The sequence below is a fragment of the Lutra lutra genome, chromosome 6 (assembly GCF_902655055.1).
Source record: "Lutra lutra chromosome 6, mLutLut1.2, whole genome shotgun sequence".
Lineage (NCBI taxonomy): Eukaryota > Metazoa > Chordata > Mammalia > Carnivora > Mustelidae > Lutra > Lutra lutra.
In genome coordinates this window covers 110,449,097-110,462,815 of record NC_062283.1, presented here as the reverse complement: position 1 = coordinate 110,462,815, position 13,719 = coordinate 110,449,097, and the positions used below count along the sequence as shown (strand labels likewise).

The 13,719-nt window shown below is 36.6% G+C and overlaps 1 protein-coding gene across 4 annotated transcripts in view; it reads right to left on the bottom strand.

Annotated features, from left to right (window-relative positions):
- Window positions 1-4,590: 4,590 nt before the first annotated feature.
- ZNF292 (zinc finger protein 292) overlaps window positions 4,591-13,719 on the bottom strand; it is a 94,958-nt gene continuing 85,829 nt past the window's right edge. For all 4 annotated transcript variants that reach the window (XM_047732399.1, XM_047732400.1, XM_047732402.1 and 1 more), the window contains one exon: window positions 4,591-13,612. In XM_047732399.1, the coding sequence (XP_047588355.1) occupies window positions 6,464-13,612 (7,149 nt within the window). In that variant the 3' untranslated portion in view covers window positions 4,591-6,463. The remainder of the gene's footprint in view (window positions 13,613-13,719) is intronic.

Sequence of the window (13,719 nt, the reverse complement as noted above, 5' to 3'; positions counted from 1 at the left end):
CCCAAGCCAAAACTTGAGAATTTTACAACATATACTATCTTTCACATCTTAACCCCTCTCTACCAAATCCTTCTCATTGGAACTTAACCCGTTCTCTACCAAATCCTTTTCAATGGAACCTGAAAATGCTCGATTTTCCTATACTGTGAAAAACTGGTTGGACTCCATGACTCTTTTAGCAACTATTGTGTTAGGTTGTTTTTTTTTTTTTAATTATTTCAATAAAATACCAAAAATAGGTGTTTACACTTGCTCTCTACACTTCTCAAACTGACTTCCACTCAAACTAAGTAATTGCAAAGGTCACAGATTACTTTCTTACCACTAAATCCAAAGGAGACTTTATAATTCCCTTATCTCAGCAGAACATGACACCTGAAATAGTTCCACCCTACAAGTCTCATGATTTTTTTTCTATTTCTCTTTTAATCTACTTTGAAATTCTGAGTTTCTCAGAGTTAGGTCCTGGATTCTTTTCTATACAATCTTCCCTTACACAATCATCAATTCACAAAACTGCTCTTTTATCCTCACTCTCCTAAATAACATTTCAACCATTTATTCAAACTAAAAACCTATAGATTTTCTCAATTTCTATCCTCTTCCTCTTTTCCCATAACCCATAATGATCAAGTCCTGTCAAATATCCTAGATCTCTCAAGTCTGTCCACTTTTCTCCTTCAGCCAATCACCACTCTTCAAGACTGTATTTGCTCTTCCCTGGACAACTTGGACAGCCTCTTTGACTGGTCTCCTTTAATTTTCCACTGGAAGACTCCCTCACCAGAATGAACTTTTAAAACCAGCTTGGGAGTTTTCTCTAAGTTCCTTCCCCTTATCTCCTTCTTTAGAGAAGTCTTTATTAACTGCTTTCCCTCATTACAGACTACATAGTACCAAATTCTCATTGTTATATATTCTTATAATGCCCTTGGCACTAATAATTACACTAATTGTATAGACTCAGCTCCAGAGACTCTTGATTCCAGTCATAATCAAGTTCTCTTTATCTCCCATTTAGGCATTCAAGAAGTTTTTACTACCACTAAATATGTACTATGTTCGAGGTACTGGATTGTTCCTTAGCACAGAATAAAAAGCAATTACAACCTAATAAATGCTATCAAGGAAAGCTGAATGCTGCAATGGAGTAATTGATAATGGGGATGAGGCCTGAGGCCTAAAGAAGAAGGAGTTAGAACACAGTAAAATATAGCACTCCAAGCAGAAGGAACCACTAGTGCAAGGGCCTTGAGATGTTAAAGAACCTGGTTGGTTTGAGGAACTCAAAAGAAATCCATGTGGCTAGAACACAATGGGCAAAGAACAACAAGAATTTAGATGGGCAGGAATCACAGTAAAACAAACACCATATTTTATTCAAAGGGCAGTGTGCAGAAAAAATTTCCTTTCTCCACACACTTCCCACAGACCCACTAGAATTACCTAATAAAAAAAAAAAATTAACCTAGCTGTTCAGTGGGGAATATTGTGGAAGAAAGCTCATAAAGAGAATGCTACAGTGGGGTAGGCAAGAAATGATTTGCATGAGAAGTGGATTCCTTTTTGCTTGAGGTAAAAATGCCTAAAATTGTGACCAAACAGAGGGTGTGACTTGGTTACCATGATGACGTTAGAGAACCTAGAATGAGGAACCTAGGTAGTTATTTCACTTATCCAGATTAGGAATAGGGGAGAGGAACAGAATGAAGGTGGGGTAGGGAAAGAAATGATTTGGAGGTGTTATGTTGGAGGTAGGCAGTTGAAATTACAAGTCTGTAACTATGAAAAGTTTGGTCTTAGAGGTATAAATTTGGGTGTGACGGTACATCCATACCGAACACAGAGAATGGACTAAATCATCCAAAGAGAGTGGTGACATACACACACAATTAGCCAAGGTTAGGTATTGGGAGGGAATAGGGTTGGACTCAGCCAGAAAAGTAAGATAACCAAGAGAGAGTATTTCCAAGAGAAATCATTAAACCTATTAAATGCTCCTAAGGGGGCGCCTGGGTGGCTCAGTGGGTTAAAGCCGCTGCCTTCGGCTCGGGTCATGATCCCAGGGTCCTGGGATCGAGCCCCGCATCGGGCTCTCTGCTCAGCAGGGAACCTGCTTCCCTTCCTCTCTCTCTGCCTGCCTCTCTGCCTACTTGTGATCTCTGTCTGTCAAATAAATAAATAAAATCTTTTAAAAAAAAAAAAAGTTAAAAAAAATGCTCCTAAGGCAGTGAACAAGCAGAAAAAAGAACAGATATGACAGCATAGAAGAGAATGGTGATCCTGATGAGAGCAATCTCAGAACAGTTGTGGGGAATATATATATAGTGGGAGTAAATGAGAAAAAATGGAATGTCTGACAACTCAGATTAGCTCTGATGGGAACCTAATAAAAGGGATTATAATTAAATGGAATCTGAGATTATAAACTTGCCTGTTGTAATGACTTCCCTCCCATTCAACTGCTCAAGAGCAGACAGGTTTTGAAAACTGTTCTAGATTACAACACAGAGAGAAAGGCATGGTCTGAGGATACCTGTAAAGAGTGCAGGTAACAGTGGGATCTAGTTTGTAAGTATGACAAGTTGAGGACAGGGTGAGTGGATGAATAATGAGCAGGTGGTAGGATTAACTGACTAGTTTCGATGAGGTAGAAGTATTTTTTTAGTGGATATATCCCAAGCAGGTGAGCTAGCAGTTTGTGGTTGGACAAAGGGAATCTAAATCCTAAACATGTAAGTGATACACGTAGGGCTCCCCCTTATGGAGAGCTGATCACTGAAATGAACCACCTCTAAGGAGCAAAGCCACTGAGAAGTAAAGCAGATACTATCATTTTATTCACTGAGAGGTAGGTAGTGTTGGGAGGCACAGACAATAAACAATATAAAATTAAAAGCATTGTTATAAAAGGACATGTGAAACCTATCAACTGGAATGAATAAATTGGCCAATCTGAAAAATCACCTTTTGTAAACAGCTGATACAAGCTGCACTAGTGCACATACCTGCTTATTCTCAGCCCTGGTTTAATGAATGCCATTTTAGAGGAGTGGTTCCTAAAAGATGCTCCCTAGAACACTAAGTGAGTAGGATATATTTAAGTACTTCTTTCATTAAAAAAGAAAAATATTTTCATTTTCAGTTAAGTCTGAAAAATTCCCATTTAACAGTTAACATGTTCCCTGCATAGAACTTTCATTTTTTTTTTTTTTGAACTTTCAGTCTTTAATATACTACTGCACACTGGATTCTTTAAACTTGCAGTTTAGACAACTCTGATGACAGGATGTTCCAACCTGGTGGTATCTCACTACAATAAACATTCTGAAAAAGAATGTCTTACTGTTCTACCTCTCAACTCTGTTAAGACCTTTTCTTCTGGCCCCCACCATTTTTTGCCTCAACTCTCCCTGCTTTTAACTTCCAACTTATCCAATCTATCATCCTCTAGAGAATACATATTATCTTTCTAAAATTGGCACCTGGTCAAACTGTTGAACTTAAATGCATTCAGTAACCACTCAACAAATCAAAACTGAAAACTATATGGCATACAAGAACCTTCATGACCTGGCCCATTTCCTCTTCAGCTTCTCCAACCCCCTATCTTTCCACACAGACCACTTGCAATATTGCAAATGCACTATGCTGCCTCATACCTAGAATTTCCGTTTCCCCATGACCATTCAAGGACTAGTCATTCATCTTTCAAGACTCATCTTTTCCACAGATTTTCATAAACACCCGCCCCTGCAATACGGCATTACCTCCTTGATTATCTCTAGCTATAGTATTTATGTCGTCTTAATAGCTACAGCAACTGTTTGCTTACCCGATGATCAAAAAGAAACTCGATCTCTGTCCAGCCCTTTAAAATAATTTAGGCCAAATTTAACACAAATGAAAATTTCCCAAACTGTTACCTTTTCACTTCACATGATATATTTTGAATAACATGTTCTGATCTGTAGATTAAAATTCTTTGGGTTTAGAAGGGAAAAAAATCCATTTTTAAATGATAAAACCTAAGCAAACTAAGGCTGTAGAAAGAAAATACCTCAATAGACTGAGGAAAAGTATACATGAAAAATATATACTTTAAGATTCCCTTTTTAATACTTAGGCATTACATTTCATATCAGATTTTACCAACATGCTGTTCTATAAATCTGTATTTTTATACCATAACTTGATTTTTCTGTTTCATGTTAAAAAGCCCACTCTGCTATAATTATGTTTAGCAAGCAGTACCTGGAATATAAAAAATTAACTCAATGTTGGCAAACTTTCTCCTGACATGTAGAACAATTACAGAAATGTCTAAGGGTCAATTTTCTTGAGCTAATGAGCAAAAAAAAAAAGCCCCAATACAATGGTATTTTCACTTCACAGTGGTTCATCACTACATTCACCAGAAATAAATCTACTTGCTACTGCACTATTTAGGGCAGTTTTGCCAAATGCCTATCTTTAAGAGCTAGGTGAACTTCCAAGAAACTTACGGAAACATTCAGTTGTTAACAAAAATTTAATATTAAAATTATTCAGAGTTAAGTTACTGTTAATTTAGAAAAAAACATGTATTAATTACCCATAAGAACAACTTTTATTTTAATAAATAACAGTGGGCTTATCAAAGGGAAGGAATTTTAATGTGTCAAGTTTTATGCATACTGGTAATAAACCTTAAGGAGGTGAAACCAACTATTCAATACAACCCATTAGGCCCTAAAAATAAAACTATAATGCTTTAATAAAACTTAAAAAAAAATATTTTCCAAAAGAAAATAATTCACTCCTTGACCATGCTTATTTATTCAGAGTACCAGCAATTTCAGTTAAGTGCTTCATTCTTCCTGCAAATCTGATGTTGCACAGGGAATATACACATTTTCTTATTATTACAACATCATCAATATCTCAGGCTAATAATATTGTGAATGCAACTGGTTTATAACAAACACAAAATCAAAAATCAATGCTACTATATATGGCAAACAGAAACAAAAGTAAATTCAAAAGGTGTTTTCTTTTGTTTCCAGTCCTGACTTTAGCTGGACTTCAAATGAAGGTAATAAACTCTCCTGAAATAACCTCTACCTCTGCCGTGAATCCACAGTATAAATATGGTGAATAAAGCTAAACTATAAGAGCTAACTATATACTGAATAACCAAAATAATCAATTATAACAACTAATACTGCTCTGGAAGACCAATCTAATGAAAAAAGTATCATTAGATGTGGTGGGAAAATACAAATCTGTACAATCTAACATCTATAAACAGTAAAATCAAAACATCCAACTTCCTTATAGAAAGTGTTTCATCTATGTAATTATAAATGTTAAGGACTCTTGCATTTTATAAACACAAGATGGGCTCACTCTGATGATACCAATTTTAAGATTTATAAAAATGTTTAAAAAAATCTTTCCACAAAAGTTTATACAGTTTAAAGCTATACACCAATCTATAAATCTCAGAAAATGGAAAAAAAAAACTTTGTAAGATCACATGTATAAAACAAGAAATGAAATGTGATTTTATTTAAGGCAATACTGGGCTACTTCACAAATCACCACCTCAAATATTTACACTGCTCCACACTACTAGTTTCTATCACATTCACAAAGGATTTTTTTTTAATACCAAATGTTTAAAATCTTTGATGTAGTAAATTCTTTATTCACATTTCCATTATATTTCATGGAATCATAGTAACTATACCCAATTAGAAGCAATGAAAAAAAACCTGTAGCTATAGGAAACCTCTAAAGAATCTGCTATAATTTCACATGAATACCACCCCCAAATTCTGGAGGATAAATTTACAAAGCAGAGCAAGATATTGATATAATGTGCCTACTTTGTGAAAAGTAATTCTGAGATCTTGTAAATAAACGTTTTATGTAAAAATCAATGAACTATGGCAGAGTTTCTACTTTTAGTTCAAAAAATTCTTAATTTAAAACAATAAAAGAACAGTTTTAAAAACTTGATCACGTAGTTAAAAATTAAAATTCCAAATATAAATGTGTCATTTAATAGTTTAGACTTACACACTGCTGGTGGCAGCAAATGATTTACAATAATAAATATATACAAAAAAGGTATCTACAAACAAAGACTACTGTCCTACATGAGCAGTGACCTGGTGAAACCTATCAATCACACAGATAATTCAATTTAGTTCATGGAAAGGGCAACTGGCTGATAGAAATTTGAGGTGAAGCTCAACTATTTACAATAACTGAAGTACTGATTCTGTTCCTCAAGTCCCATAGGGATAAAAAAAAATTTTTACATGACAAATGCCATGTTTTTTTTTTTTTCTTTTTTTGGCCAGGTTAATTCATGTCAACAACAAAAATTAATGAAAAAGTTTCACAATTCTAGCATGCTTGATGGCTTCCTATTTAAAATAAAACCGTAAATAATATATTTATAGTACATTAGTTATCAGTACTGCCCTCTACCTGTAGCTTTACCCATACTAATTTCTTTTATAACAGACATATCTGGATCATTTGAATGTACTTCAAGTTTTTTCAGACTGACGGTAGGTTTCATTTCCTGAAGTTGTTTTAACACAAGTTCAGTGCAATCTTTAAGAGTCTTGTCTAAAACAATTTTTACATTATCACTGCACTGAAGCTGTGATGGATTGGCAAACTGTACAAAGGTTTCACTTTCTTTACAAGAACATACATGATTTCCACTAGTCACAGCAGTCTTATCAATATTTTTTCTTGAATTTGAATGGGATCCTTTCTTATTTCCACTATTTGGATGGTCTTTGTCAGAATTTTTCTTCTGCTTCACTGCAGACTCCTCAAGAAACTTCAGAAATGATACTTCAAATCCCATCGGTTTAAATGAGCTCCAGTCAAAAGATGCAGGATGCTCCTCTGTAGTTTGAATGGCAACAGCAGTTTCTTCTTCTTTATGCGTACTACTTAACTCAACTGCTGATGCTGGTTCTGCTTTTTCAACTTTTCTCTTTTTATTTTGGGAGACATTTTTTTCTTTATTAACTCTCTTCAAATTACTTGTTTTTTGTTTTTCTGACTGGCAGGGGTTATTTTCCTGAAAATCATCACTTACATTTGAAGAGGTATGAGCTTGGGTCTCCACACTTGCATTGTCTTCATTTATTAATTTTGTAATAAATAATTCTGTTAGCTCATCCATTTCATCTTTTTCATTTTTTTCATTTTCCCTCTGGGGAACTGTAGCTGTTCTGGAGTTATCATTACTCTCTGATACACAGGCATCAGAATTTTTCACATCATTCTTATCACTTTCTTGCTCAGAAGTGTCCTTTAGTTGTGAGTTGCAACACCGTTTGAAGACAATGAGAAGATTACGGTGTTGTGATGTAAATGCCTTTGATAATTTATGGCATTTATAATGTCTTATTATATTGCTTTCACTTGTAACAACTGATGTGCACCCTTTTATCATACATGGATACTGGGTCACAAATCTGCTCGTACACTCAGATAAGGCATCATTTCTAGCCTTTATAGAATATACGTGCTTTCCACGTTTCAGAGAATAAGGCTTATTTTCTTCGATCTGCACAATTTTAGCCGTCTTATTTTCTAAATTATTTTTTTTCTTTCGTTTTGTCTTAGGCATTTTTATTCCTTCCTTTCCAGATCTGTGTTTTGTCCCCCGATGCTTAGATTTTGTTTTTTCTTGGTTTGCTTTGCTTGATATATTTTCCTGACCGGGTGTTAATCTTCTTGGCCGAATCAAATGAGCTTTATGTTTGTCATTATGCTTATTAAAAATGTGTCGGAGGAGATTTGACCGAGTTGCATATATACGGTCACAGCCTTCACAGTCACATTTGTATATGCCATCTTCTTCAGTTTTACTTCCCCTGATTCCAATTCCATGATCTGCCTCAAGATGAACAACATAGTTCAAATATGTGGTAAATGAAGACTTACATTCTAACTGGTCACATGGAAATTTCCCAACATCCACAGAAGCAGTCATACTTTCAATTTCCTCAGGAGTCATTTCATGAAGTTTCATGTAGTGTTGTATCAGGCCAGTAATTGCTTGGAAAATTCGAGAACAGTCACTCACCTGACACCGAAATTCTTTCACAGTCTGTTTGGTTTCAATTTCTTCACTTTCTTTACCAGCTTCACTTTCTTCTTCAACCTCTGCAGAAAATGCAGGTAGATCTGACTTGTGTACAGCCTGGTAATGCAGAATTAAGTTTTGCTGTATAGTAAAAGCAGCAAAGCAACCCTGGTGAACACATCGATAAGGTCTGTAGGGGCTGTATCTTGTTGGAAACTCAAGAGAGTGAGAAACCGGCTTCTTGCGTTTTTTCTCCTCCTTTTCTTTTTTATGTCTCCTAATTTTTCGTCCTTTGGTTTGTATATTTGTGAGAGAATTTGAATTACATTGTTCTGAAGTAACTGTGGTCACCTGTAAGGAATTTTCTGTTTTTTCAGGACTTTTTTTTTCTACAAGTTGTTTTTCTGGGATCACTGCTTCATTACTGAGGGCATTCTCCTTCACTGCTCCCGAATCTAAAGCAGGCTGGAATTCCCTTTTATTTTCCTCTGTCATAGTTAGCTGTCTTTTTACTTGTGTAACTCGTGGGGCTGACAAATTTTCACTCTGAGATTTTCTTCCATAAGGCCTTTTTATTTTTAACTTTACCATTTCTTCTGTTGTAAAATGATGGACCAACTGGCAGTGTGCCCGGAGATTAGAATTTCTTGTAAATGTTTTTGTACAGGTAGGTACTACACATTTAAATGGAGCAAATTTCAACTGATTCTTCTTAATTTCAAGAATCATCTCTGGAGTGTACTGATGAATCTTACCATAGTGCTTAAATAAAGCATCCTTTGTCATAGCACTGTAATTACAGCCTTGGTTTTGACACACGAAAGGTTTATGAACTTTGTCACTAAACTGAATATTGCTTATCATTTCAGAAACTGGCTGAACAACTGTGACATTTGGAATTGGTTTAACAGGAGTGGGAGTGAGTGTCACTGATGTATTTATTAGTACACACTGGGGTGCTGGAGTGGACAAGTCATTTTCTAATTTCAATTTCTGCAAGCCTTCTAAAATTTCCTGTATTTGATCCTCCTTATGTAATACTTCAGATGGAGGAATGTTACTTTTTGCTGGCATGACACCTACGAAGGAGGAAAACTGAGAAGAATCAGGTAACTTGTTATTTTGTACAGTGTTTACTGAAGGAAGCTGAATGTTGTAATTTACTTGAGCATTCTGTGACGTTTCACCAACACTGTGAGATCCAGTTTTTACCTCAAGTATTTGAGAATTCATAGCACTTTTAATAATTTCAAGAGTCTTTTCAAAGTTTTGTATAACATTGTCTTCAGAAATCTGCAAATCAGAATTTATTGAAGTTGTGCACGAATTCAAAGCCATCATTTGGGAATCACCATTTTCAGTTTTTAATGTTAAAGGCGCTAACACTGTATGGGACTCAAGATTGGTTTTAAAGTTTTCTTTCACATCAGTAATAAATAACTGATTGTCAACACTATTTAATTTCTGTGTTAGGTTTTCCACCAAACCCTGAGGCTCACAATTTGGAATTACATTTGAATGGAGGTTACTAGTTGGTATCTCAATACTCTTTGCTATAAGTCCCATTGCTGTTAAGTCACTTGTTACCAAGTTTTGGGAAGCATTAGGTGCAATTAGGGGAGGAGCAACTTTCTTCCTTCTCTTTGAAGCACTGTTTCCCTTTTTATTTAAATGACCAGACCTCGTGTTCTGAGGACCACTTATAACTGAAACACGTGAACTGTTATTGGTAAAATTTTGTGATGGCCCACTAGAATTAGGGAATGAACTAGAACACAAACCATTTTCAACAGTCTTCAGTAGTAAGTCATTTGTTGGGAAAACGGGCAAACTGTTGCATTCCTCAATGGAGGAAGTTTTGGAGTTTGGTGTCCTATTCTGGTTTGTCAGCAGGGGGTTTGGGTGGCATACAGTCTGCAACAGGGCTGGTACAGCTGGATTTGGCATCACTGTTGCATTTACTTGTGCTGCATCTGGAACACAACCTGCTGGAACATGAGAAAGGATTTCAGAACCCTCAAATGTACTGGGAATGCCAGCAGTTTCCAAAGCCTGTTTAATAATTTCACTTCCTTCTTGGCTAACACTGGTACTAAAGCTAGTCACACCAGTCCGAGGAAATGTATTTGGTAAAAATGTTGAGCGATTTTCAGCAGCAAGAAGTTGCAGAAATGATGGATCTTTAAAACATGCTTCTGGATTGAAGGTAGACTGCTGCGGCTGCTGCAAATTTACTGCATTTGTGGAGAGAATCATGCTGGCAAGAAGAGAAGGCTGTCCATTATTCTGTAGAAGTTCTTGAGCAATTTCTGCTCCATCCAGTGGTTTACAGTAAGATCGCTTAGATAAGTGTCCACCCAGAGATCTGGGATTAGTAAAAGCCCTGTAACATCTGCTACAGATAAATTTCCCATCTCTGATAATTGCAGGCCATTTAGCCCTTTTGTTGTGCTTGGGTTTTCTTTCCTTCCCATTTGGGCCCCGCCCACGGTCTTTTTTAACTTTTTCAGGCGCAGACTGTTGGGCACTGGTGCTATTAAAGTCATTTGCAACACTGACTTGTGAAGGAAAAACTGCATTTTCACCATTACCTCCCTTTAAAAAGGAGGAATTAGCGCTTCCTTCAATCTGTGAGGAAAAATGATTTGTATTGTTTTCCAGTTGGGAAAAAACAGAATTAGCCCCACTCTCTGCTGGTGAAGGGAAGAGAGGCATTGAACTACTTTCCGCAGGTAGAGGAAGGAAAGGATCTGAACCACTGTCAATATTCAAAGGCAAAACTGTTTTGGTTAGATCTTCCATTTGTGCTGGCAAGGTAGTAGTAGATAAATTTTCCATCTGGGAACATATAATACCACCACCTTGTTCATTTTTATCCTGAGAAGATATATTTGGATTTATGACACTTTCCACTGAGGGCAGCAGTGGAGCTGACACACTTGTTAAATGAGCTGGAAAAATGGAAGGCGAGACATGCTGCAACTGATTTGAACAAGTAGGATTCCCGTTGGCTTTGGTCTGTGGTGTAAAAAATGCATTGTTAGAGCTGCTCACCTGTGATGGCAAAAAATAAACAAATTTTCCATTATTTGGTGTATTTAAGTTGTTAGATTTCTGACCTTTTTTACTTTTGCGCTGCATTTTAAATGCAGCATACTGGTCAGGGTGTGCTGTCTTCATGTGTTTCCCAATACTCTGTGAAGAATTATAGGTTCGAGTACATCCCTCGACCTGGCAACTGAATTTCTGAACTGGCGCTTTTGGAGGCACTGATGGAGTTCCTAAAGAACTACTTGGGTTGGGCTGTGGTGGAACAAATGTGATACTTTCCAATGTCTTAAGAGGTAAATTATAAAGATTGGATGATGTTTTGACATTACCTCCACATTCAAACTTGGAAGCTGGTAAACTGTTTGGAAATCCTGCCTGATTTTGCACAGAAAAGGTCATTAGGTTGTTCACTTGTCTTTCTAAGTTTTGTGGGGTAAGGTCACCTATTTTGAGGGTTTCTGAATTTACTAAAGAACTCTGAGTAATCTGGGCTTCATTAAAGCAATCCTGCTTTCTTTCTTGAAAACTTGGACGACACAAATCATTACAAGTATCTCCACCTGCTGTATTTAAGTTTGTGACCAGTGATTCACTAGTGCCTTCCACAGCTGAGTTTTCTTGTTTTCCAAAGTTATCCTCGATCCCCTGATTGAGGGACACTTTAATGGACACAGCTACTTCACTGGCCTGAAGCAGAGGAGTAGTCACAGAGTTCTCCAAACCATTTGACAATGGTCCATCAGCTGGCCTGAGCTCTGATGCAGAAATCTGGTCTTGTTTGGTCAGAGCTGATTCTGCTTTGCTTTTATCCCAAGCATCACTTCCATCTGTCGGTAAGGTGTTTTCAATATTGTTTTCTGAAGGAAGCACAGACCTCTCTTTCTCAAAGCTCACTTCTGCGTTCGCATTCCCTTTAGAAGGCTGAACACAATCTCCAGATGAAGTACGCTGGTTTTCAGGAGGCAGCACTTTTTCAGGAGTACTGTGATCGTCCAGATGCTTTTCTAGCTCACTCTGAGAACGATAAACTTTACCACAACCTGTGAACTTACAAGTATAGGTATTATAATGCTGTGCTTCATGATCATACAGTAAATAAGCTTCTGAAAAAATTCTGCCACATTTAGGAAACATACACTTTGCTCTAAAAACTTGATGTTCCTTTCGGTGTGTTAACAGCTCTGCGTAACTATTAAAACCAGCCTTACATTTCATCTGTATACAGATATATGGTTTACTGCCACAGTGCATTTGTAGGTGATCATTAAGATGAGTAACACTTACAAAATGCCGTCTACAGTACTGGCAAATAACTTTTTTGCTTTGCATTTCAAGAAAGCGCTTGGCATCTTCATTATCCTTATGCCCCTTTACATGAGCAATTAAATTTTTAAAGTACTTAAAGCCCTTTTTACAAAAAGTTACAGGGCAATTAAATTCATTAATAGGTACTGGTTTTTGGACTGGGATTACTTCTGGTTCGTAAGATTTATCTTTGTCATCATTCTCATCATCTGAACCATCATTGTCATTAAATACTATGAAGTCTGTTGAATAGAGACTATTCTTTTTTATAGGCCGCTGTTCCTGCTTGGTCACAGCATTAGTCTTCTGATTCTCGTTGGTAGTTGTGATCTTAGGTGGCCTCCCCAATCTTCTTAATGGTTTCATAGCTGCTAGTCTCTCTTTACTAGATTGTTTAACATGCAATGTGACATGAGGGACAAAAGTTTCTTTAGAATTGAAGTTCTTTGCACATATAGGGCAACTGTAAATCCCATCTTTGTAATGTTTTTGAGCATGTCGTACTATTCTATGACCAAGGAATTCTTTGTCACATAGCACACAATATTGCATGTAGGCTTGCCAATTCCTAAACCTAGCAGAAATAAATCCCCTCTCTCTTAACTGTTTTATCTCTCTCTTCTTCTGCTTTTCATCACAGATGTCTTTAAGAAGCCCAGAATTAGCACCAATTCCACCAGAAAGTCCATTCATAGAAGTTTCTTTAATCTCTTCCTGGTAGTCCATTACTTTCTCATAAACTTCACTGTCGTTTAGTTCGTCTATTGAAGACACAATAGATGCTTCTTCCCCCATTAATGCAAGACACTGTCGCTTTAACGTTTTCCAATCCCAGAATTCTGGATCAAAGGGCCACTGAGTTTTCAATACAAGTAGGAGCTCACAACGTAGAGAATTTGGTATTGGAAGATTCTCTTCATCATATTTCTGGTCTGGCTGGTTATACAGCATCTCCACAGCATAATATGCATCTACTGTAGGCTCAATAAGAAATTCACTCAGCTGACAAGCACGTTTAACCTCCAGATCATCAGGCAACAAGCATGAAATAGTCTTGCAAATAGATATTTTCACTTCAGTATTTTCTGTAGATTCCAAACGAAGGGCTTTTACACATAATTCTATACAGGTGGCAAGTCCAGCCCCTTCAGTCTGTGAAAAAGCAAACAGGAAATGTTAATTTAATCTATACTAACCAACATGTATTTGTGAATTCAGTAATTTTGAAACTAACACTAGCTACTCTCAAATTTTGCAGC